General features: G+C 40.2%; 2 protein-coding genes across 3 annotated transcripts in view; one reads left to right on the forward strand and one right to left on the reverse strand.

The window, feature by feature from the left end:
* Window positions 1–6,641, reverse strand: part of LOC139552706 (mitogen-activated protein kinase kinase kinase kinase 2-like) — a 30,859-nt gene extending 24,218 nt beyond the window's left edge. Inside the window, exons 1-12 of the mRNA XM_071364711.1 lie at window positions 6,425–6,641; window positions 4,686–4,743; window positions 4,057–4,147; window positions 3,372–3,436; window positions 2,974–3,029; window positions 1,479–1,526; window positions 1,221–1,263; window positions 1,013–1,085; window positions 792–923; window positions 565–627; window positions 376–457; window positions 111–221 (exon numbers count right to left, since the gene is read on the reverse strand). Of these exons, the coding sequence (XP_071220812.1) occupies window positions 111–221; window positions 376–457; window positions 565–627; window positions 792–923; window positions 1,013–1,085; window positions 1,221–1,263; window positions 1,479–1,526; window positions 2,974–3,029; window positions 3,372–3,436; window positions 4,057–4,147; window positions 4,686–4,743; window positions 6,425–6,517 (915 nt within the window). The 5' untranslated portion in view covers window positions 6,518–6,641. The remainder of the gene's footprint in view (window positions 1–110; window positions 222–375; window positions 458–564; window positions 628–791; window positions 924–1,012; window positions 1,086–1,220; window positions 1,264–1,478; window positions 1,527–2,973; window positions 3,030–3,371; window positions 3,437–4,056; window positions 4,148–4,685; window positions 4,744–6,424) is intronic.
* Window positions 6,642–7,117: 476 nt separating this feature from the next.
* LOC139552709 (reticulon-3-like) lies at window positions 7,118–23,829 on the forward strand. Of its 2 annotated transcripts, none has more exons than XM_071364714.1 (7): window positions 7,118–7,437; window positions 19,334–19,541; window positions 19,678–19,816; window positions 20,507–20,576; window positions 22,258–22,304; window positions 22,383–22,441; window positions 22,701–23,829. In XM_071364714.1, the coding sequence occupies exons 1-7, from the start codon at window positions 7,359–7,361 to the stop codon at window positions 22,747–22,749; spliced, it is 651 nt and encodes a 216-aa protein (XP_071220815.1). In that variant the 5' UTR covers window positions 7,118–7,358; the 3' UTR covers window positions 22,750–23,829. The 2 variants fall into 2 exon arrangements, with proteins under 2 accessions (XP_071220815.1, XP_071220816.1); XM_071364715.1 differs by lacking the exon at window positions 7,118–7,437 and adding an exon at window positions 8,469–8,596.
* Window positions 23,830–25,536: the final 1,707 nt, after the last annotated feature.

Below are 25,536 nucleotides of genomic sequence, written 5' to 3' on the forward strand. Positions count from 1 at the left end.
GACATACTCATCCTACTAGTATAGTAATCCACATCATATATTGTTGTGCCCATGCATACATTTCAGGAAAGAAAAGGTGAGGATAGGATAGGGGAGGGGGACAAGCTCACGTCAAGATCACTCTCATCCATAGTGTGTGTGTTTTGCAGAACAGGGTTGCTGGCCATGTCCAGCAGTTCAATGGCCAGGGTCCTGGTCAGCAGCTGACTCACAAAGGGGTGCTGAGGAGAAAACGTAGATAATGTGGGGAGTGTCTGTCACCCGAAGAACTACAGAACAGTTTTTCCACTAGGGACATGAATTCACCAGTTTTTTAATTAACGTTGATGCCATCTTGTTGCGCTCCTCTAAAAGGATGGAACTCTGAGGTAGTACCTGTAACAGTTTCTCCGAACTGGGCCTCTTGCGAGGGTTCTTGGTGAGGGATATTTTCACAAAGCTGTGAAAGTCTGCAGACCTAAACAGATAGTTATTGGTTATTACCACATCGGCTCCTAGACACTCACAGTATATACTTTCGGTTCTGTAGCTCATATGACTTTTTAACTATAAAGTAACTTATACCATTTGGTCTTGTCCTTTAGTTTGGGTGGCTGGAAGCTGCTCTTTGACATCATCATCAAGGCTCTGGAAGAAAACAACAAAATCGTATGTACTTAACCTGTTGATGAAACATGATGCCGTGATAATTATCAAATTCTGATCTGTTAATATGACTGGATAGATGAAACTAGATTTAATCTGTATACTGATAACAATGAGAGGTGACATCCCAGCAACGGCACCCTCACCTCATGGGGTGCAGGTCAAACATGGGAGGCTGAAGCTCTGCCAGCTCGATAGCAGTGATGCCCACTGCCCAGATGTCACATAGCTGGTTGTAGCCACCTTTCTTCTCCACTGCTGCAACCTCAGGTGCCATCCTAGAAGAGCAAAGCTGCCCGTGGATAACTATGGTAAACCATGATCAATGGCCTTGTTTTGGTAACATGGATGAACTTAGATCACTCACCAGTAAGGCGTGCCTATGAATGACTTCCTCTTGGCAACAGAGGCGTTGATTTCAGCTGCAACGCCAAAATCCGCTGGGCAAAAAAGATGCCGTGAGAGAGTTGGAGAAAAAGTATTTTAGTAAATCTGTTTTTAAGTGTGTCTATGGGAGAGGCAGAGAGGATGTGTGAGAGTGAGTGACAGTGTGAGGGTGGTTGACAGTCACTGACCCAGTTTGACATCTCCTCGCTCTGTCAGAAGAACGTTTGCCCCCTGTGAAAAACGCACAGTGACACAATGAGTGCACCGTCTCATGCTCTCTCATGAGGACCGTCCACAGCTCCGAATAGACACACACACATCTACACTTAAAATATTCGAAGTATGAAGGAGTAGTTCCAACGCGCCACACCAAAATGATTCAATTCAGATGAGGGTTAGAGTAAATTGTTTACATGTTTTATATCCAACAGGATTCTATACATTACCTTTATGTCTCTATGCATTTTCCCAGTCTCATGTAAGTGATGGAGTCCCTGCAAACACAGAAAACCCAATAACACTGCACTGAAAAAAATGAATGTTCTTAATTAAAATGGAAATAAATGGAGAACTCTTGCCTGATAAAGAGCCTTTGATTTAGTTTTAGTTCTTGACATGGCATCTATGAGTCTTTAGAATTCTAAAAGGTTCTTGAAATGTATGGAAGCCTGCAGATGTGTTCCTTTCATAGCACACAGCTAATTTGGCCGTCTTAACTAAAGGTGATTTTTCAGTGTAACATTTCTAGTGTTGATTTAAAAGTGTATTTAACACTGTAAAGAATTAAAGTACCACTCACTGGTGTAAAAAACATTCAGTGTTGGTGTTAATAACTAGAGTTGAACTAAAACCACGCCCATAATTATTATATTTCCCAGAATGCTCTATTGCAGGTTGGTTTTTAGAATTGTTTGTTTCAATATCTATGTTTTTGCATGCACATTGATTGATTAATTGAATCTCATGCTACTCAAATATATAACATACATTTTTCTAAACTATTCCAATCTGTTACTTGGACTTACTGCATCAGTTAGTGTTGCAGTTAAGATGTTTAAGGTAGTCTCATACCTTAAATCGTCTCAACCCTGGTAGTCATTCTGAATGCAGGTTGCATGTGAATAAAAATTCTAAAATGTTGGATATCCCCACTCTGGCTGGATTCCAATAGGAATTACACGTCACTTTGCAAGCCAGCTTAATGTAATTTAAGAGGCTTGATGTGGCCTGTAAACTATGAGTTTCAGGCCACTGTATTAGGGTAAAACTAGGCCCTTAAAAAGAAGTCCTTATGAAATATGTATTGTTTTGTCACTTTGTGAAGGCCACAGGACTATGGATGAATGAATGCAACAACCATGTCTCTCTCAGTAGCAAACACAGTCATGGGTGGTACTGGTAACTCTAAAATTCATTCAAAAGGCACTCTGAGAAATATGCAAATAAAGCTTAAAATACTACAGCAGGGCTATTCAATTCCAGTCCTGGAGGGCCGAAACATTTCTGGTTTGGATTTTTGAATGGTTCTTCGGAGACCCTAAAATAGTTACCCTATGGCTCTCAAACTCAACTCTGGACCTCAAAGCCAGTTCCACTGCTTTTTCCCCCCACTGTTCCCCTCTAATCAGGGACTGATTTAGTCCTGGGACACCAGGTGGGTGCAATTAATTATCAGGTAGAACAGAAAACCAGCAGGCTCCGGACCTCGTAGGGTAAGAGTTGAATACCCATGCCCTATGGCATTGCTCTCAAGAACCTTATTTGGTTCCAACTTGCACCTATATTTTTTAGACTGTGGCACTGTACCTCAGAGCAACAGTCAAGCATGATGTTTATGAATTTAGAATGTAAATAATGTTACATCCAAAAGGAAAGTTTCACAATAGAAAATGGTTGAACGCCTCAGCCAATGAATAAAGCTGCATATAATTTCATGCTTACCTGTAGTGTTTCCCTGCACACATATGCAATCTGCCTCTCATTCAGGGGGCCAGTAACTATTGAAACATAAAAATGTTGTATGTCAGGGCCATCATTTAAAAAAATGAATGATGTACACAGTAGTAACTGATATCATTTATTTTAAGGGATAGATCAGCTTTAATATTGCGGATTCCATCAATGTAATTGTCTGCATCATTTCCAATCCCCCATATATTTGGGGTAAATATATATTTTTTACATTATTTCCTGGTTGAATCTTTACTTGAACACTGGATGATGCCATTCATATACACCAGAGCCATGTATTTATATATGATTTGGAGAAAATTAATACATGGCTCTGATACACTATCTTTTTTTTGGGGGGGGGGGGGGGTGACTTGTTCTCCAACTACCATGATAAATGTCCTGCAGGGAACCTCCTCCGCAGTACTCCATGCAGATCCACAGCTTGTTATTTCTACCAAAGAAAGAGGCATACCGTTAAAGGACAGTGGTGTAAAGTACTTAAGTAAAAATACTTTAAAGTAATACTTAAGTCGTTTTTTGGGGTATTTTTTTTTACAACTTTTACTTCACTACATTCCTAAAGATAATAATGTACGTTTTACTCCATTTTCCCTTACACCCAAAAGTACTTGTTACATTTTGAATGATTAGCAGGACAGGAAAATGGTCCAATTCACACACTTATCAAGGGAACAACCCTGGTCATCCCTACTGCCTCTGATTTGGCAGACTCACTAAACACAAATGTTTTGTTTGTAAATGATGTCTGAGTGTTTGAGTGTGCCCCTGGCTATCCATAAATAAACCACCTAGTTTGATTAGTATAAGGAATTTGAAATTATTTATACTTTTACTTTTGATACTTAAGTATATTTAAAACCAAATACTTTTAGACTTTTACTCAAGTAGTATTTTACTGGGTGACTTTCACTTTTAATTGAGTCATTTTCTATTAAGGTACAGTACCTTTACTCAAGTATGACAATTGGGTACTTTTCCCACCACTATTAAAGGAATACCTCATTGCATTTCATATCAAGTTTCAAGGTAATGTTTGATTGCAGACCAAACCTGAGGTAGCTGCCGAAATAGGCCACAATGTTCTTGTGAGTGCATTCTTTAATCATGGTAATCTCCTGCTGGATAGATAAGATGTCATCACCTGAAGAGAGAGACGAGAAAAGACTCATTCAAATTCTGGAATATCACTACTTCACCACAATGTGATTAAAGGTCCAATGCAGACATTTTTATCTCAAAATCATATCATTTCTGGGTAACAATTAAGTACCTTACTGTGATTTTTGACCATTTTAATTGAAAAACAATAATCAAAAATAGCTTCTTCGCAAAGATAATTTTTCAAGCAAGAATTAAGCTAGGACTGTCTGGGAGTGGTCTGAGTGGGGAAGGGAAAACTGAAAACTAGCTGTTATTGGCAGATAGGTTTGGAGCCCTCTTTCATGTTGGTGTATTAACTAACGTATCGCCTGGTGATGTCACCAGGCAGGCCAAAACTCAATCCCATCAAAACAAGCAGAAATTTCAGACAGTCCTTTCAAACAACTCTATAAAAGGGCATAATCATAATTTTCACACTATTATTCCAAACTCATAGTGTGTAAATATATATTAAACACAGGAGAATCACTGGGCCTTTAAGATAAAAACACAATCACATTTTGGGATAAATATCCTACCAGGATCTAGTTTTACAACTTTGATTGCAGAGATCACGGATGTCTTGATGTTTCGTGCCTATAGAGAAGACAAAGTACAAAAAAAGTTTGATTTTTTTTCTGATCATATGACATTGTGATTTCACTTCTTGCTGTGAACCTTATAGGTAGTGACATGACCTTTGAAGTCATGAGTGTCACAGGATCTCTACAGTGTCACAGTTCTACAATGGGAAAAGGAATAGTAGCCTACCACGCATCACTAGTTAAAAGATTTCCAGATATATTATCCTATTTGTGGGCCTTGTGCTCACACTTTCTTTTTCTGAGAAAACTTGGGTGATAAAGGAAAGAACACCCTCACTGTATGGCTACAGCACAGGAGGTTGGTGGCACCTTAATTGGGGAGGACGAGCTTGTGGTAATGGCTGGAGCGGAATATGTGGAATGGTATCAAAAACATGGTTTCTATGTGTTTGATGCCATTTCATTAGCTCTGTTCCAGCCATTATTATGAGCTGTCCTTCCCTCTGCAGCCTCCACTGATCTACAGATCATGATGCCATTCCATTAGCTTCGTTAAGATATTATCATACGCCGTCCTCTCCTATGCAGCTTCCACTGGTCTACAGATCATACAGACAACAATGCTTATGTTACCAAGCAAAGCAGCAAACAGCCACCCGGGAACAATGAGGCTTGTGTCAGTCACCGATAGAAGAACTGCTACTTTTGAAAAAAAGACATCTGTTACGGAACGGTACTCACTTCCTGTTTTGTTTCTGTAGTAAAAGATTTCCGGAGATGTAAGGCATGTATCATATTGCAGCAGAACTTTTACCTCATCGGCTATTATTGCAAATGTCTGATCAAGATCACTTACCAAACAGGACCTAGGCAACCAATCCTTCCCTAATTTCATAATGATCTACTCATTTTATTTTTTCAATGAGAAAAAGTACATTCATTACAGAACTCTCTCCAATACTTTACAAGGGTGTCTTGGGTGTCATGTGCTATGACAGTGAAGCTGCAGTGAAAATACTATATTTGCTGGCCATTCCATATATTATGCTATAGGTCAGGGTACTGGCTTCGTGTGTACAGCGAGTTTCTCACGGATGACACTTCTTCCTGTCTCAACTCATTGTTAGTTTCCTGTTACCAACTGCTCCCTTCTAGTCACCATCTCAGCTAACCATACTGTAAGATTCAACAGTGGAGTACATTTCATAATTTGATGTGCTGGACCTTTTTCAACAAATGACCACGTAGACCTAGAGAAAAGGCTTTTTCAGCATTTCAATGAGCCTTGTTTTGACATAAGTCATTCTGATGTTAAACTCTGTGCACATGACAACCAAACAATCAATACAGTTATGGAGAGAGACCATGCAGCCTGCCTCCATGCACAAATTGATGACACCACTGGATGGTGAAATATCACTTTTCTGGCAACATTATATCAGGAAAAATTTACCTTTTTTTTTTATCACAAAACAATTTATATCACTCTTGATTAATAAAACCATCACATTCTGTTTTTAAACGTTGACTGCAACCCGTCGACAGAACAGACTAGGGATATTAATAACCATTTAATCAAACAGGTGTGTCTGCTCAGGTATACCAATACAGCCATATCAAAACAATCTTATAATTCGGGGGGTGGATACAAATCCTGTAGCCTACGAAGGAGACATAGTTTTCACTAAAGGACTGCAAAATATCAGAGCATGGTTTATTTCAAATAGGCCTACCTTAAATACGTCTCCGTATGTACCACTACCGATTCGGTGAATCATCTCGTAGTCCTCCAATGGGTTTGAGTAGGAAACACCAATTGCATCCATCGCAGCACTGTATGTCTCGACTAGTGCCTTCTAGCCACTAATTATATGATTCCTATCCAGATGTCTGCACTTCCTCTGCAACAAACCATCAGAAGCAAAAGCTGAAATAAAAATGGCAGCTATACAGCCTTGTGATGCTCAGAGAACGGCAGCCTACCAGTGCCATGACATTTTTGTAAATAATAAGGCATTGTTGTTGCCCGTGAATGAAAAACAGAATCTACATTCTGGGTTTTTCAGTGACACAAACCCTTGTCAAAAAAAATTGTAATTGGTCCCCATTTCGGTTATTGTTTAAATTATATAATATATTTTCTTTCTATTTCAGTAAAAAAATATTTGTGATAATAATCCTCTCGTTCGCACGCACACGCACACGCACACACACACAAAAGGGTAGGTAGTAAACCCTGGGAATATACTTGGGAGAGCCCCTGGGGTTCTTGAGGTGATTGGTTGATTGACTGGATGATTATTAAGGTTATTTTATGGATATAGGAAAAACGAACTCAGGAATTTTTTTAACAATAATTTATAAAAGAGTAGCATAATTAAGCCACTGTATAAATATGCGGTATAAGGTAATGAATGATACTGACTAGACCATATTGAGACCACACCTTTATAGCCAAGCCCCCCCTTCGTGGTGAAGGCACGTCCGTCGTTGTGCTCCGAAACATCATTTTCAAGGCATCAAACGGGATTGAGGAGTCAATTTAGCGTCAGTCATCTATTAAAAATTCGAAAGAATTTGGAACAAAACATTTTAGCTAGCTACGCACTTCGATTTTACAACGTTTATTTTGATTGTCTCGTTGTCTGGGTAGAAATCATCACAAAAATGGCAGATCCGATGACACAGTCTGGCCAGATCTCGTCCTCTCTGAACGCTTCATCGACAAAAGAATCCCCATATTCCGGTAGGATTTTTTTTTGTTGAATTGTTTTATTTTGAATGCAAACATTTTGACCGTAATAGCTCGAGCTCAGCTCAACCACACTCGTATGCAATTCATGTTCAAACAATTGATGGCGTGGGGGGGTTACGTGTGTGTGAATGCTAACGGTGACCCAGACAGTTAGCGATTGGATTACATGTTGAACAGGACTCATGTTGGCTAACGTTAGCTAGTTATTGGTTTATTATATTCTAGGTAACGTTAGTCTCTATGTTGGTTAGCAGTGTTGCGAACTGCCCATACCATAAAGCAATTGTTTGGATAATTTGGTAGCTAGTAAAGGCCGAAGACCAGAGAAAGCCTTTTGTATTTTTGAGTAGTTCCGTAGCCCACAATAGGTCGTTTGTTCACCCAGTTGATCTCTGACCAATGTTATGTAGCTATGGCATTGTCAGTTTAGTGACATACCAAGGATCCCAGATAGCAACGACCGCGAGCACATGGCCCTATTTGAATGCTTTTAAAATGGTTCTAATCACCCTGACAATGATTGGACCAAGGAAGGCATGGTTACCATCCCTTTGCCTTCATTAATCAAACCAACCTTGTCAGCTTAGTGGTTTCGTCAAGGAACTGTAAGTGGTGAGCCAAGAAACGTGATGTTTTTTGTAAATACGGTAAAACCTCCCTATGACAATCTTTCTGGCACCTTCAATTCTTGCACATTTTTCTCATTAGTAAATTTCAACACTGTACTCTAGGCAAATTTGCTGAACTCCTAAACGTGGACCAATCAGAACTCCTGTACATGCCCCTCGTTGTGAAGGTGGCCAATGTCCTGCTTTTATCTAAATGCTGAGCTGATGACTGAAATAAGATAAATATTAGCCTCTATGCCTTTTCCCATCATCCCCCATGCCACTCCTCTGATCAGCTCGAGTGCACCTGAAATATGCAGCATGCAATTTGACTTGATCGCTTAGCCAATTTATTGGAAGCTAGCCAGTGTTACAGGGGAGCGGCTATATGGACAGGCCTGGTGCCCAAATGGATGGCGTAGGTCATGCAGCTGAGTGTGGCGACGAATGGATTCGGTTCAGTCGGTCGTTCTGATCCGCCCTTCCAGCTAGAATGCTGGCTACTAGCAACAGCAGCAGCATGGCACTACTTACGTGTAAAAGTAAGTGATGTTTATTTTGATGGGCGAGGGAGAAATACCTTGTAGTATTGGTCACAATCTCATATTTGTTCCAACCCACTTGATTTTGTTTTTAGTAAGATAGCAGCCTACACGAGAAATAACTTGTAATATTGGTAGTAACCATCTGGATGTCACTGATAGTCTACTGCTCACTGGGGATAGTTTGCGCTGCAACATATGGGGCACAGTGTCTTTCGCTCCGCATTAAGGAGAGGGAAGTAGCTAAGATGGTGTAGCCCGATAGCCGTCATCCTGGCCTGAAAGCACTTTTTGTAGTACATTAGGTGAAAATCACAACTACGGGATTAACGTCTAGTTTAAACTTTTTTGTAAAACTATTATTCCTGTACAAATTTAATGATTCTGTACAGTCCCAACTTCGGCAGAGAAGTTTCAAATTCATGCTGAAGTTTCTAGGCACAGGCATAACTAACTAACTAGCTGGGAAGGGGTCATCGGGAGGACTGACTGAACCGAATTCATTCTCCTCCACTCCTCTTGCTACAAACGTCATCATTCTGGGCACCAGGCATGTCCATATAGTCTCTCCCATGTTACAGTTTGACTAGCCTAGCCAGCTATTGTAAAAGTCAATTTGGCATATACATGCATATACATTTGAACAAAGATCATCACATTCTAGTGTTTCACCACTTATGGAGTACGGAGACAAATGGTAAATGTGTTGCTCAGTATTTGAAGGATAGTGTAAATTTAGGTAGCTTACATTAAATATAGTGTAACCTACCAATCAATGGCGAGAGAGTGCTGTGGGGGCAGAAATCATACAATGTTGCAGACCAGAAATAAACGCTTTACCATCTATGCCAAAAGCCATCAACGCATGCTTCAGAATCCAGTCATCACAGCCGGCCTTGACTGGGAGTCCCATAGGGCGGCGCACAACTGGCCCAGCGTCGTCCAGGTTTGGCCGGGGTAGGCCGTCCATTGTAAATAAGAATTTGTTCTTAACTGACTTGCCTAGTTAAATAAAGGTTACACACACCACACTGACCAATGTTTTGTTGTCATTTATGCATGTCCCCATTATCAGTAAAACATAATCAAAACCTATTTCTTTTACTTACTTGCTGTTTTGTTCAGTCGTTTCGTTCTCAACCACGATTTCTCATACTATGGAATGCCGTTTGGGTCTTTGCGTGTCAAATAACACTATTTGGCCAATCAGGACCTGAATATGACTGCTCGTCACACAATAATTTAAAACGTTCATTAATGTTTTACGTAGTTATTCCACTTTTATTCCACTATCAGTCGTATGTCATATGTCACAACGAGTCATTACGTATGCTATGATGCTGGTAAAGTTGTCTCGTGAACCTACAGTGCTGGTCATAAAAAAGCTAGCTAGCTCGTGGATGCAAACAATGTTCTTCCCCAAAAACATTGCAAAATGACATCGGTTTCAGTAGCTATAGCTAGGTGTCATCAGAAATAACCCTCATGTATAAGACGGGTTTTATTTGATTAATGGTGGTCGGACCATCTATGTGACGCTAGCCACAATAAGGATTAGCCACAATAGTGGATTTTGCGGTTTGCCTTCAAAATAAAAGAATGTCATTGACAGTGATGCGAATGAATACAAATAGTAGGATTATGCCATAATTGAATAGATCATGGTAAATGAGGTTGGAATGTTATATAAGATCAACAAAAGACAATTTTGTTAATTTGACAATCTGTTGCAACCACACTGGATGTATTATACTTTAGAATTGCATTGGGGACATACTTATTTCACTGTACATACATTGTGGATCAATAACATGGGGTGTCAGTGTACTCAATGACACCCAGAGAACATTAGCGTCGTAGCTCTTATTGCGGGACTCTGAAACAACTGTGAATTGAGCCACATTTATTGTCAACCTGTGTATTGAACACTATTCCAGAGGAAAAACAATACTGGCTGGATGTTTTGGAGCCTGATAACTCTGAGGGCTTTGGGAAAAAATGTACCCCATTTCATTGATCCCCAATCCTTAGGTAAAGCTGTACAGTGCAATTTGAATGTCAATACACAAAATAGGCTTACTGGGGAGGTGATTTCACACAGTCACAGTCCCGCGATAAGAGCTACAACGCTAATATTTGTGTAAACTCTGAACAATTGTGGTCTGTGGGTGTCGCCGAGTAGACTGATACCCCATTTTATTGCTTCGCATTCCAACCTTGATTTAACATTGGTCTAAATTTGGCATGATTCCACCAATTGTAACCTTCTGCATCACTTTCAAAGAGGTCCTTTTATTTTGAAGGCAAACGGCAAATTCCACTATTGTGGCTAGCTTCACAACACATAACCCGGTCCGGTCAAGCCTCACTAGACAGATGAAGCTAGCTGGCTGCCTATAATGTTAACTTTGGGCAACAGGGTTAAGTAGCTGGCTAGCTATTTATTTTCATGAACTGAAGTTCAATTTCAATCGGTGAACAAGTGGCTACCTAGCTAATACTTACATACAACGATTCCTAAATCATTGCTAAGAATAATGAAAATGACTGCAGTTTCTACTGGTCATTGTTTTCAGGCTTGTTGTATTGGTGCTAGCTAGGTACCAAACTTAAGCTAGCTACCCCAGAAGTTGCGGTCAAATAAATAATGTAAACACATTGTTCGTGGCTGGTGTTTGCAGAATTTTTTTGTACAGCTTTGACGGTGCTACGGATAGTGGTGGTGGCGCTTGCACGTGCAAATTCAGAACACGCAACATTCTAGAAAATAACTGTTATTTGACGTATCTTTTTTTAACATGCAAAGACCCAAGCAGTGTTCCATAGTATGTCGTGAAGCTAATAGCAGTGATGCCATTACTGTTTAACTCCGGTAGGGCAACATGTGTACTGGTGCTCATCCAGTCGGCGAAAGCCAACGTCACCCACGACAGAGAACGGTGGATTGTCAAGGTCAATGAATTCCATATATCTTGGCGTTAATGGATTTCGCCTTTGGGTTGTCTTGCTGAAATTCTTACTCTTTGAAATAACTGCTCGATCCACACAGCAGATATTGTAGGCTAGGTTAGTAATGCTGTGTTGCATGTGTAGCGCCAAATTTTACGTGGCGTCATTACGTCATGTACTTATGTTATATAGGTATGCACGTCAGCTTTGACATCGGTTTTGCACATCGGCGTTAAACTAGACATCGGGCATATACCGATGTTTTTGACATTTTTTTGCTTTAATTGGCCGATTCTGATATCATGCATCCCTAGTCTCAATGTCTAATAGTGACGGCAGGGCTAGTTCAAACTGCAGTAGGATGGTTCTTCTCACAAGTGAGCGAATCTGCTTGGTGAATAGCACTTAGTTGATCTCTGGGAACAGGACACATGAGAGGAGAGTTAAATAGATCATAGAGACAAGCATTAATCACACAAATCATCAGAGCAAAGGATTGTAGTTTGACATGAGAGGAGAGTTAAATAGATCATAGAGACAAGCATTAATCACACAAATCATCAGAGCAAAGGATTGTAGTTTGACATGAGAGGAGAGTTAAATAGATCATAGAGACAAGCATTAATCACACAAATCATCAGAGCAAAGGATTGTAGTTTGACATGAGAGGAGAGTTAAATAGATCATAGAGACAAGCATTAATCACACAAATCATCAGAGCAAAGGATTGTAGTTTGACATGAGAGGAGAGTTAAATAGATCATAGAGACAAGCATTAATCACACAAATCATCAGAGCAAAGGATTGTAGTTTGACATGAGAGGAGAGTTAAATAGATCATAGAGACAAGCATTAATCACACAAATCATCAGAGCAAAGGATTGTAGTTTGACATGAGAGGAGAGTTAAATAGATCATAGAGACAAGCATTAATCACACAAATCATCAGAGCAAAGGATTGTAGTTTGACATGAGAGGAGAGTTAAATAGATCATAGAGACAAGCATTAATCACACAAATCATCAGAGCAAAGGATTGTAGTTTGACATGAGAGGAGAGTTAAATAGATCATAGAGACAAGCATTAATCACACAAATCATCAGAGCAAAGGATTGTAGTTTGACATGAGAGGAGAGTTAAATAGATCATAGAGACAAGCATTAATCACACAAATCATCAGAGCAAAGGATTGTAGTTTGACATGAGAGGAGAGTTAAATAGATCATAGAGACAAGCATTAATCACACAAATCATCAGAGCAAAGGATTGTAGTTTGACATGAGAGGAGAGTTAAATAGATCATAGAGACAAGCATTAATCACACAAATCATCAGAGCAAAGGATTGTAGTTTGAGCCAGAAATGAACATCCTGTCAGTCTAAAACAAACAAAACTACAACCAGGCTACTAGAATCAGGAGAGGCAGGGTGCTCTGCATCCTACTGCAACTAGGCCTATTGACAGGGATAATTTGGCAGTTCTTATTTGTCAGTATGAATGAAATTAGTGAGTCGTGTAACGACCCTGGGTTTATAAGCCCAGAAATCGACACTGCCGTTCGAGCATGCTTTTGCAGCACAGTCGATAGCGCGCCGGAACTCGGGCTCGAAGGTCGAGGGTTCGAGACCTGCTCCCTGCCTGTTTCATTAGTATCATGTTTATATAACTAAATAGATCACAAATATAGAAGACTTTAGCTAATGAGCTGTGTTTATGTACTTAGGTTCGGAGAACATGATTGGCAGATGTGATCAGCAGAGATAGTACACACGTTTTGCTTGGTTTACTGGTTAGTACTTGGCAGTGTTTGCCTGTCCAGCTAGTGACATAAAAGTATTAGGGAAAAAATTGCTAGAATTGACATTGCCAATGAAACTGAAATAAATATAGGGTAAGCATACCTATTAAGCCACTTCGAACTTTAGATTCAAATAGATGTCATGTTTCTGCTGTTCAAATGTTTCAATTGGTTGTTATATCATGACAGTTTCTATTCTAAGCCAATCGGATGTTTTATTTTTATGTGTAAGTTCCCGCAAGTGGCCAATTTCATAGCTGCAAAGAAACTTTGTTGTTGAGGTGACCCTCAAACACATTTTCCAGATTTTTTTTGTTTGTACCTTCTCAGATAAATTTCACATACAGAATGATCAATTAAGTGATGAATGTAGTGATATATGCACATGATTGTGTATTTCATAGGCATTAATACATTTTCCGTGCCTATTAAATATATATTTTTTTTTTCATGATAGCTCTCATGCCTGCATGTCAGTTGCAAAATAACTAACTACTACAAGATGATAGATTTCAGGCTTTCAAAGCTAATATTTTTGAATATATTTTGTCTTATTTTACAGTTAAATGAACCTTGCATTGTTATACATAGATTACGTTTTTATAAATTTGACTTTTATCACCGGTGGTCTTAAAGGGTACAGTAGCACAAAAGCACTCTCTCTATACAGAATGGAAATAAAGTGTTGAGCATATTGAACAATTCTTAACTTTGCATAATATTGTAGTCGTCAGTGTATATTTATGCCCCAAACCATTGGTTTCCAAATATTTTATGAGTAGTCTTTGTTCTGTCTTTTCACCATAAATCACTGTTCCCATTTAAGCCCGGTGTGTTCCCATTTAAGCCCGGTATGCTTTGAAACACAAGGACATTGTGATATCCCTAATATTCAATGATCATTCGCATAAATAGTTTAACTTCAAAGGGCTCGTTTACAAGGTTTCGCGCATGTTCGTTCATCCACCCACAATATATAGTAGAAAGAGGAGGAAGGGAAGCGCTACTAAGGTACACTATAGTACATTTTGGTAGATAGAAGGTGCTCTTTGTAAAAGGGGTAAATTGGTCATCAAAAAGAAAGGAGGACCAAGGCACTCTTCATATAATTAATTAAAATGCCTTTATTAGTATGGCATGTTCGATAGAAACAAAGTTTTAAAAATCTGTCGTGTTTCGGCTGCATGGCCTTCGCCAGGGAGTACAAAAAAATAATACAATGTCCTCTTTTGAACAGCTTTTCCAATTAGCCCTAATTAGGAGTGGTTACAAAATTGATTGGACACACCTAGTAAGCAATACTATACACATTAAAAAGTGAAATACTGTAGCTATGTTATCATAAAAATACAACTCCAAGCTAGAAGTATCAGGACACTTAGAAAGGTAGTTCTAACCTTAAATATGACTGGGAGAAGTGTCAAGAATAAGAAAGCAATATATTCCATAGTACACTAGAATACAGCAAAACATGAACAACAGTCTAAACATAGCTGAGGGCAATTGAGCAAAATGTCCACTAGATGACAGCAAATGGACCTATCACAACCCTACAGGAAAGGTGAGAAATCCATATCTTCATTTAAACCAGGGTATTTAGTGGCCTGTAGTTTGTAAATCCCAAAACTTTCCCTTTGGTTTAACTGTTTAAGACGGTCCCCGGTTAGAACTACCTTTCTAAGTGTCCTGATACTTCTAGCTTGGAGTTGTATTTTTATGATAACATAGCTACAGTATTTCACTTTTTAATGTGTATAGTATTGCTTACTAGGTGTGTCCAATCAATTTTGTAACCACTCCCTCTTCTAATTAGGGCCTTGACAACAAGCTCAGTCCGATGATGCTGTGACACACCGCCCCAGACCACGACGGACCCTCCACCTCCCAATTGATCCCTCCAGAATACAGGCCTCGGTGTAACGCTCATTCCTTCGACACTAAATGTGAATTCGACCATCACCCCTGGTGAGACAACCTGCGACTCGTCAGCGAAGAGCACTTTTTACCAGTCCTGTCTGGTCCAGCGATGGTGGGTTTGTGCCCATAGGCAACATTGTTGCCGGTGATGTCTGGTGAGGACCTGCCTTACAACAGGCCTTACAAGCCCTCAGTCCAGCTTCTCTCAGCCTATTGCGGACAGTCTGAGCACTGATGGAGGGACTGTGTGTTCCTGGTGTAACTCGGGCAGTTGATGTTGCCATCCTGTACCTGTCCCGCAGGTGTGATGTTCGGATGTACCGATGCTGTGTAAGTGTTACACGTGGTCTGCCACTGCGAGGACGATCAGCTGATCGTCCGTCTCAGGCGTCTCACAGTACGGACATTGCAATTTTTTTGCCCTGGCCACATCTGCAGTCATGCCTCCTTGCAGCATTCCTAAGGCATGTTCATGCAGATTAGCAGGGACCCTGGGCATCTTTCTTTTGGTGTTTATCAGAGTCTGTAGAAAGGCCTCTTTAGTGTCCTAAGTTTTCATAACTGTGACCTTAATTGCCTACAGTCTAAGGTGTTAGTGTCTTAATGACCGTTCCACGGGTGCATGTTCATTAATTGTTTGTGGGTCATTGAACAAGCATGGGAAACAGTGTTTAAACCATTTACAATGAAGATCTGTGAAGGTATTTGGATTTTTTATGAATTTTCTTTGACAAACAGCATCCTGAAAAGGGACTTTTTTTTTTTTTTTGCTGAGTTTATTTACCATATCATATGGAGGACATAAACCTTTTACCTTGTCATAAGTAGACATAATTGCAAATTATTAAATCCTTCCAATAGAAATTAAAAACTATTTAGTTACGAATTGAACTTTTAATTGAGTTGACTCTTCACATGGGATGACTTCACTGAACAACAATAGAAAGGGAATATTGAATGATGATCCATCGTATCTCCCAAAAACGTTTTCAACATACATTGTTAAATGATAGTCTAGAAACTAAAGCTTTGGTTGTCTCCCTCTCAGGCTTCCATGTCTTCTCCCTGGACTTCCTCAATGTCCACACCTCTTGAACATCAGACTTTGAGGCCTCATCTTCACTCACTTTCCAACCTTGTTGAGGATGGCTCGTTGTCAGGCTCAAAAAGCCTCACATTTGCCCAGATTGCCACCAATTTTTCAACCCTTGTATTGGTCAGGCTGTTGCGTGCTTTTGTGTGTGTGTTCCCAAACAAGGACCAGTTGCGCTCTAAGGCAGCAATGTTGGTGGGATTTCTAGGATGATGGAGGCAACGGGGGAAAGAGCCTCAGATCCACAAAGTCTCTTCCACCAGGTGGCTGATGAGAGATGTTGACACGACTGCCTTATTGCATCTCCATCCCAAAGCCTTTGCTTGGAAGTGTACTTCGCCAGACTGCCAAGAACCTTGCCCTCATCCGGGCCAAGGTGGCGAGACACGGTAGTTATAACACCATAGGCCTTTTTTAGCTCCGCACCAGACAGGATGCTCTTGCTAGCATACTTGGGGTCCAACATGTACACTGCGGCATGTATGGTCTTCAGGCAGATGTCTTCATGCTTTTGTTATGTATTTCAGAACTGCAGTTTCCTCTGCTGGGAGCAACAGTGAAGTGGGCAGGGCAGTACGGATTTCTTCTCTTACATCTGCAAGCAATCTGAACATCAGACAGGGTGGCATTGTCTCCCTCAATCCGTGCCATGGCTACTGCTATAGGTTTCAGGCTGCTTACCACGCTCTCCCGAAATGCATAATCCAGGAGGATCCTCTTGATGCGGCTGTCCATATCAGCAGACTGATATGGCCATTTCTTGGAGAGACTCCTTCCCCTCCAGGAGACTGTCAAACATGATAACACCAGTGAGGGTAGGACTCCTCCGCTTTAGACAATGCTGCGAACATGAAGGCTGCTTGGTCTGTCACCAGTGCAAATATCTTCTGTGGTCTTAGGTCATTGCAGATGAGCTGAAGGCAGTCATCAATGTAGAGACCGGTGTGTCTGTCCCTTGTGTCTGCTCTTGTAAAATACAAGATTTTGTTAATTATTCCTTGCCCATGAACATTCGACCACCCATCAGAGTTGATTGCAATACAGTCTGCTTTCTCTATGATTTGCTTGACCTTCACTTGAACTCTGTTGAATCCAGCAAATTAGTAGATAAAGCATGTCTGGTTGGAAGGGTATATGCTGGGTGAAGAACATTCAGAAATCTCTTCCAATACACATTGCCTGTGAGCATCAGAGGTGAACCAGTTGCATACACAGCTCGAGCAAGACGTTCATCAGCATTTCTCTGACTACGTTTTTCCATTGAGTCCAAAAAACGTCTTATTCCAGGAGGACCATGAGCTGTTGCTATCAATAAGGTGTCTGATTCATCATTTTCACCTCGAATAGAAGTAGAGGGACTTTTTGTCAGCGGTTGTGAGCGCTGAGGGAACTTAATGCACTTGGCCAGATGATTCTGCATCTTTGTTGCATTCCTCACAGGATTTGGCACAGGATTTGCAAATGTACACAGCTTTTCCTTCTTCATTAGCTGCAGTGAAATGTCTCCACATATCAGATAGTGGCATTTTCATGTGAAGATGAGAAAACAATGAGTAAAAAAATACAATTCCATGTACAGATAAATATTTAAGCAGTTAGATTAAACAACTCCTTTTGTAAGATAAATGTTTTAAAATGAAACGTATGGAAACGGGTGAATTAACCGTCCTCGGTTAGCAGGCTCAAGCAAGCTAAAACCCACATGGTAGCAAAAACTAACTAGCAGAAATTGTTAGCAAGTTAGAAATGATTTAAACACACTTTGCTGTATTTACTAGTTAACAAAAAATCATGTGTGTCATATAAAATATATTCACCCCACCCAGTATTGTAATCAAAACTTACCAGAAAGCATGTAGTCCTTGGCTCAGACAGTGTAATAGTGTGGGCTTAATAGCATCTCATTAGTGTGCAAGATCTAGAGAATCAGCTGTACATGTGATGGAAGAATGCACTGTGCATGCAGAGGGTTGCAATTCCATTGAATTGGGGATAGTTTAACCAGAATATGCCACAAGACCTAGAATTGCCTTGTGTATCCCACAAAAAAAGCTTCACTGTTATACGCTGACTTGTTTGAGTTCAGAAATTCCAGGGATTAACTTCCCATGGAAAATCTCTGGGGAAAGTCTGGAAATTTACCAGATAGTTTCTGACCCTTTGCAACCCTAGTGGAAACACACCAGTGGTGGGACAATGTGTTTATTTTCTTAATGTGGATTCTAGAATATTCACATGGAAACCTAGCTATTGATGTAGTCTAGTGCTTCCTGAACTGGCATCAAGTTAACAGATGAGGGGCCATTTGTGTCGAAGCACGTGTTTTTGGCACCATTCCTAACAACTTGACACTAGACTACAAAAACCCTGGCTGCAGGCTACAGCCCATTGGGAAAGTGTGAACAACTCCTGAATTAGGACAGCTATGAATGAAATGAAGGTCCCCACTGAATTTCACTAGATATGAGACCGTCGACTAGATTACCAATTTTTCAGGATAATGATAACCATTTGCCACCAGTTGCGCTCACCTGAAAACGGAGGGAAATTATTTTTCAGTGTTGATTGTGGACTGTGCTATGGAGAATTAGACTAACATGACCAAATAATGGAGCACTGTCAATTGTTCCAGTTCCTCAAGGAGAAAAGGAGTTGAACATGTCTTCCATTCCATTATTTTGAACCCTGAGAAAATGCATTTTAGATTTGGCTATGTCTGAGATCTGTGTGTTGTAACATGGATAATCCTCACAGCCATGACTCAGTCAACTAGGATGAACTGCATGTTGGCAGTGGCATTATCATTGTCATACCTGAGATCATATGAGGGAAATTGGGAACTTTATGCTCTCAGGTTTCTCATCTCAACTTTCCTTCATTATTAGGATTTATAAATGACATCTGTGATCATCTGACAGTCAGGTTTGGCTTGAGAATTAATTGTCTCTCCCCTGTTCCATCCTATTTGTTCCTCATCTAGTGATGGAGCTGGTGTACTGGCGGGACCCCAAGAAGTCTGCGGTGGCCTTTGGCATGTCCCTGCTGGTCCTTCTGTCCCTGGCCACCTTCAGTGTCATCAGTGTGTTGTCCTACCTGCTGCTTGCCCTGCTCTGTGTCACAATCACCTTCCGCATCTACAAGTCTGTCATTCAGGCAGTGCAGAAGTCTGGAGAGGGCCACCCCTTCAAGTATGACAGCTCAGCTTGGGATATGTTGGAACATGGATATATCATTAGAACTGAGTCTACTTATATTGAACTTGACCCCTTGGAGTCATTGTCTGATTTGATTGTTAGGTGATGACTGATGTTTTTGCTCCCACAGGGGTCTGATGGCGCAGGACCTAACTGTTCAGCCTGAGACTTTCCGTAAATATGTGGATGTGTTTCTGACCTATGTGAACCGAGCCGTTAAACAGGTCAGACACTTGCTGCTGGTGGAGGACCTGGTGGACTCACTCAAGGTAATGTTCATCAGGCTGTAAGCTACTGCAGTTTTGGAGATTTCCAATGCTATGGTCTTCAATTGGATCTAAATGATTCATTCTAGAAGTGCTTGATGTAGAATCTTCTGTCAGGCATGTATAGCAAGGGGAGTCATTTTGTGAGTCTCACCAGTTTCATCTACTGGGCTGAATGGTAATGCTCTTGGGACAAAATTAGGGTTTATGTTGACTGGTTGGAAAATTGACTTACGGTGCTTAGAATTGTAAAAATAAAAAGTAGTGTTTTGCACACCTTAAGAGCTGCTGGTCTATATAAACTGTGGTCAGTTGTCTTTGGAGATGTTTCTTCACAACACTGAAGTCGGTCTCTTATGTATTGTTACGCCTGACTAAGAAAGCCTGAAAAGTTGTCATGTGGTGGCAGAGAAAGAAATGCCTGGCAGATGTTCAAATGAGGGATTAAGAGTTTATCAGATGAAGGAAGGAGTGGATTACACAGCTGAAGGCAGCTAGTGTGTTTTTCCAACAGTAAGTTCCTATAGAGGCTAAACATTGTGGGACACTCATATCAAACACAGTCAATGTTCAAGTAAGATAATAATTCAATTGATCTATAGTGGCCAAGGAAAATGTTGTCCTTATTAATGTCATGACATTTATCCTTAAGGTGTGGTAGTTTTCTGAAATGTTCTGGTCCCTCTGTTGCAGCTGGCTGGTTTTATGTGGCTGATGACGTATGTGGGAGCTGTCTTTAATGGTATCACAATCCTCATACTGGGTAAGAATCACACACTGTCCAGTCTTCCATTTGTCTAATGCTCACAAATAAGTGTTCTGCACCCGGTCACGTAGACACTTGATGTTCTAATAATGCACATATGCTTTTTTTTAACGATCCTTTAGGAACCTAGACTTCTCATTAAATGTCATGTTTTTTAATAACTATTGGGGCTGTGTAGGTTGTCCTGTGTCAGGGATGGGCAACTGGCTGCACTCAGATTAATAAACAACAAAATTCACTCACCGTTTTTATTATTTACTCTGTCGGGCTTTCAACTTACTGTTGCAAGGTAGAATACACAAGGTGGAAATGTGCTTGTGCATCTGTGTTTTTTCTCTTATGTCAGTCACTGATAGTCACTCAATTAGCCCATTGTCAGCTAAACATTTTTAGATTGGTAAATTATTCTAGCGGTCAGCTATCTAAACTTGTTATCATGGTCGAATTACTGTCTGGGGGCCCCCCCCATTTGATTGTGTGTTAAAGGAATTTCATTCCTATGTTTATCAACCAATTCAATTAAAACACTCTGCCCATAAATAAGAATTTGTAAGATAATTATCAGCATTAAATGGACAGAAACCAGTCTTAAAATCAATCAATCAATAGCGTTTATTCTCGAGAGTACTGAATCATAGTACAATTTACATCAGGTTATATAATAAAGATGATGTCATAGGTTTTAATGTCCATCCTCCTCTAGAATACAATGGCAGTATAGTTAGCGTTCTCATTACTGTCTGCCACCTGTTAAACTATCTGCAACCAACCCAAGGTCTTTCCCCTCCCTGGGTAGAGACAGAATGTCCTGTAAGGAACACAGCATTCCAGCCTGTCTGAAGATAACTCCATTCTTTCTAATAAGGAACGCATTATGATTATGATAAGTTTCATTCATACAGTAACATCTAAGTCAAATGTATACATATTTTAGTCATTAAACACAAAAATCCCATTAAAAAAAAATTCCCCGTGTTATTGTCTCATTCAGGTATCATATTTAAAAACTGCAATAATTTGTCTCCACCCCATGGCAAAATGCATAGACTTGCTTTAAAATGGCAACATTTTCTCCACCCCATGGCAAAATGCATAGACTTGCTTTAAAATGGCAACATTTTCTCTCCACCCCATGGCAAAATGCATAGACTTGCTTTAAAATAGCAACATTTTCTCTTCACCCCATGGCAGAATGTCTAGAATTGCACAAAGTTAACTCAAACATTTCTCTCTGCTGTCAAGAGGGAGGGGTTCCTAAAAAATGTTGCTCGAATTGTGGGGGTGTGTGCGCATGTGGGTACTCAGACCCGCGAACAACCGCGGCCCCTCATGAGTTCAGATTTTTTTGGGGCACCCCATCAAAGTTGCCCATCCCTGGTCTATGGTCTTGTATTGTACAGCTCTGTACTTCTGCCTGCATAATTGCTCATTGTGGGGAGCAATCAGACTTACATTTACTCTAAAGATGGGAGGGGACAAGGTCTAAATGATGTACAGTAGACATGGTTTAAATTGCCTTGAGAGGTACAGTAACATACTGCTCTGTAAACAGGTTCATAGTATTCAATGAATACTGTAGCTTTGTTGAAATAGCATGTTAGAGTTGTCCCATGCTATCTGGATACCTCCAGAGATACAAATGTGCCTAACCAGAGTCCACTCTGTTTCTCATTGACAGCTGATGTCCTCTTATTCAGCACGCCTCCGGTTTATGACAAAAATAAAGTAAGAATGAACGTTTTTACATACAGTTACTAATGTTTGTTATGAACATGTGTTGGTTAACAATTTGTTCTCTTTCAGACCCAGATTGATAAATACATTGAACTGATTCGCACCAGAGTTGAAGTCACACTTGCAAAGTAAGGGCACCTCTTTTTCTAACCATCAATATGTGGAGGAGGTGAAATCACAGACCACCATGTTCTGGTTTTTGGCAATAGAATTTCTACATGGCAGGAGCACACATATCAGTAGCTTCGTCTTGGTTAAACCATCCTAAAGGATTTGTCTTCCCAGGTGCAGTGTGGCCTCTAATGTAGCGGTATTTAGATGCAGTGTGACCTCTAATGTAGCAGAGTATATACATGTGAGAAGTACAGCATTATTTCCCCTTTTCAGGCTTCAAGATAAACTTCCAGGGGCACTGAAGCGTACCAAAGCGGAGTGATTGTCCATGACCCCTATTCAACAACTGCTCTCTCCCTAATTCTGCAACTCCAGTCCTACCCTTTCAAATGCATTCCCAGCGTCAAACCTGTGGCCAAGTCATCGCTCAATATTCAATGTACCGTAACTAACTTGCATAGGGTGCAATGCTTGTATTTGTTGTTGGAGTCAGCCACATTCTGAATAACTCAATCTGTAGTTGTTACATCCATTTTGTGACTTATAAATTAATCATATGTACCCATTAATTATTGAAGAATATAATGTATAAATGCCTCATAAGCTTAGTTCAATTGTCGTACCCCATCAGAACCTGAAATATAAACTTGTTTTACTCCAATGTTTGTAAACAAAGTAAATGGAAACTAACACTATATAGTCTCAAAGCATTGGTAGAACTATCATTTTATATCATGGATTGTTTCTCCTTGCATCCATATCGCTGTCTATGACTTTTTGACAGTGGTTACATTTCTCCAACCCCATATCTCATATTTTTAACGAAACGGTGGAAAGCGCTTTGTTTCAACTACTGATTGGGGCTTTAACAGATGATTCCTGATTGAGCCAGGGGGGTTTAAATCAGAACTTTTAATTATTTAAAGGATACAGAATGGTGTATAGCATTTTTTTAAGCAAATGTTTGTACACTAATCTGGGTGGTTTGTTTTTGAGGGAAAAGTAATTTGTTGGTGTGGTTTGTAAATTGACATAAAATAAAGATGTTTTATTTTATTTATGAAAGAACTCAAAGCTGGGATCCAGATTAGGTGAAACTGCACCACTGGTTGCCCCAGGTGCATCTGTTATGGGTTTTTAAACTGGGCAGAGGAGCATTCTGAGTCGTGATAATAAAAAAACAAGTGACATTCTGCTGTTCTATCATGTGTGCGATGATGTCTGATGGGGGGGGAAATGATCATTGTTTGACGTAATGTCTTTGTTTGGAGGGAGGGGGCACGCAACCTTTTCAGCATCATCTCAGTTCATCCTAAACACACTTGTTTGCTATCTGCACTGCACTGAGTATTTTGCAAGCAAGTCCTCAAACTTGAAATAAAAATGAAAGAAACCGTCGCAACAAGCTGTCACGACTCATTTATCCTGTTTTGTCAGTTTGTGTGAGCTGGTAAAACCAACAGAATTAGTGTATCGGTGTAAAGGATCACACATGATGCAATAGGAGGATTAGATAAGAAAAGGTTGCTTGTATAAGTAGGCTACGTATTTGCCTCCGATTATTGAATGAAAAATCCAAAAGCATTTTTCCATGACTCTCAACCCTGAGAAGATGGGTTTGAGTATGACGATGGCACTACATTACTCTGCTAAGTAACGCGGAGGATATAGTGCCATCTGGCTTACACATACTGTATCAAGATCTTTCAGTTGAGTGTACATTAAAGTAGTAATGTTAGGAGCTAGGGGAAAGAAACTAGTATGGAATGTACTGTTCCTCCAAGCCAATGACTAGGTGGTCATGAACCCAAATGTCAAATTAATGTGCTTATGTCACAGAGAATGTAATGTGTGTCTCGTACTGACAGTGTGTGTAATATTTTAAACCATGACATCCATTTTGCGGCACACAAAGGCAATGTATAACCAGGGAGTGACTCATCAGCCAAGTCTCTATTTTTGTTGTTATGAATGAGATCCGCTGAGATAGGCTGTTCTCTCATCCCATTTTATTTTCATCCCCAGCTATTTGTAATTTGTGGGGGGAACAGGGAAACATATTTCTGTTATGTAGTTAGGCTCCAGTTCGCTTTCTGAACAGTAGATTGAAGCAATGAGGGGGAAAAAGCAACAATTTTGGTTTTGAACATCGAGTGAATGACTGACTGAAATTGCTTGAGCCACAACTAGATGAAATGTGGTTGGTACTTCCAATCTAGAAGTCATCCCGTAAGAGTTATTAGTTTAATATAATATGCCATTTAGCAGACACTTTATCCAAAGAGACTCTGATGCACAAACACATATGGTGATGAAAGGGCCCCTCTAGGTGGCCGAGGGAATATGTTGCTGATAACTCATTTCCTATAATTCTACACATTTTTCCTTGTGGCTAAAACAATAATAAAATTTTAATGCTAATTTCATGAAATTCGACATATTTTGCCATAGTTTATGCCAGGTTCTTTACATAACATCAGTGGGGGGGGGGCCCTGGGCATGAGCCTGATGGGTAATCTGACCCTGGATGATGAGGGGGGTCAATCAGTGATGAATCAGTGATGAATGGGGGAGATGATATAACTCATATAATTGGCCAATAGACGATACGAGAGAGGGAAGGATCCGGATGTAGCTATAGGCCACAGAGTAAAGTGTCTTATGTTGTCAATGATTCCTCAGCCCTGTGAGCTTTTAACAGTCACAGGACCCCTGTTGTCAATATTTGATTGGCCAGTTAATGCAACAAAAAAAAGTTTAATTTGGTGGGTGCTTATTTGTACTATTTCACACATGTGCAAGTGTGAATTGGAAATGTATTTTTTCCATATCCCAACTCTCCCTGAGAAACACTTGGAGAATGAGGTCACGGCCAGGGTCTGCCATTATAGCGGCGACCCCGGAGTAATTAGGGTTAAGTACCTTGCTCAAGGGCGTCCCTTGTTTATGTACAATTGGGTGCAGCCACTTTATAGCCGTCTATGTACACAAGCAGTGGGTCTGTAGCATGGGTTGGCCCCCTTGGATATCTCAAAGGAAGATACAGTATATGATGCCTGTGTGTACATATTCTAAAACCTTTCCATGAACTCTATGCCTGAATCTGAGG

Source organism: Salvelinus alpinus, chromosome 24 (assembly GCF_045679555.1).
Source record: "Salvelinus alpinus chromosome 24, SLU_Salpinus.1, whole genome shotgun sequence".
NCBI lineage: Eukaryota > Metazoa > Chordata > Actinopteri > Salmoniformes > Salmonidae > Salvelinus > Salvelinus alpinus.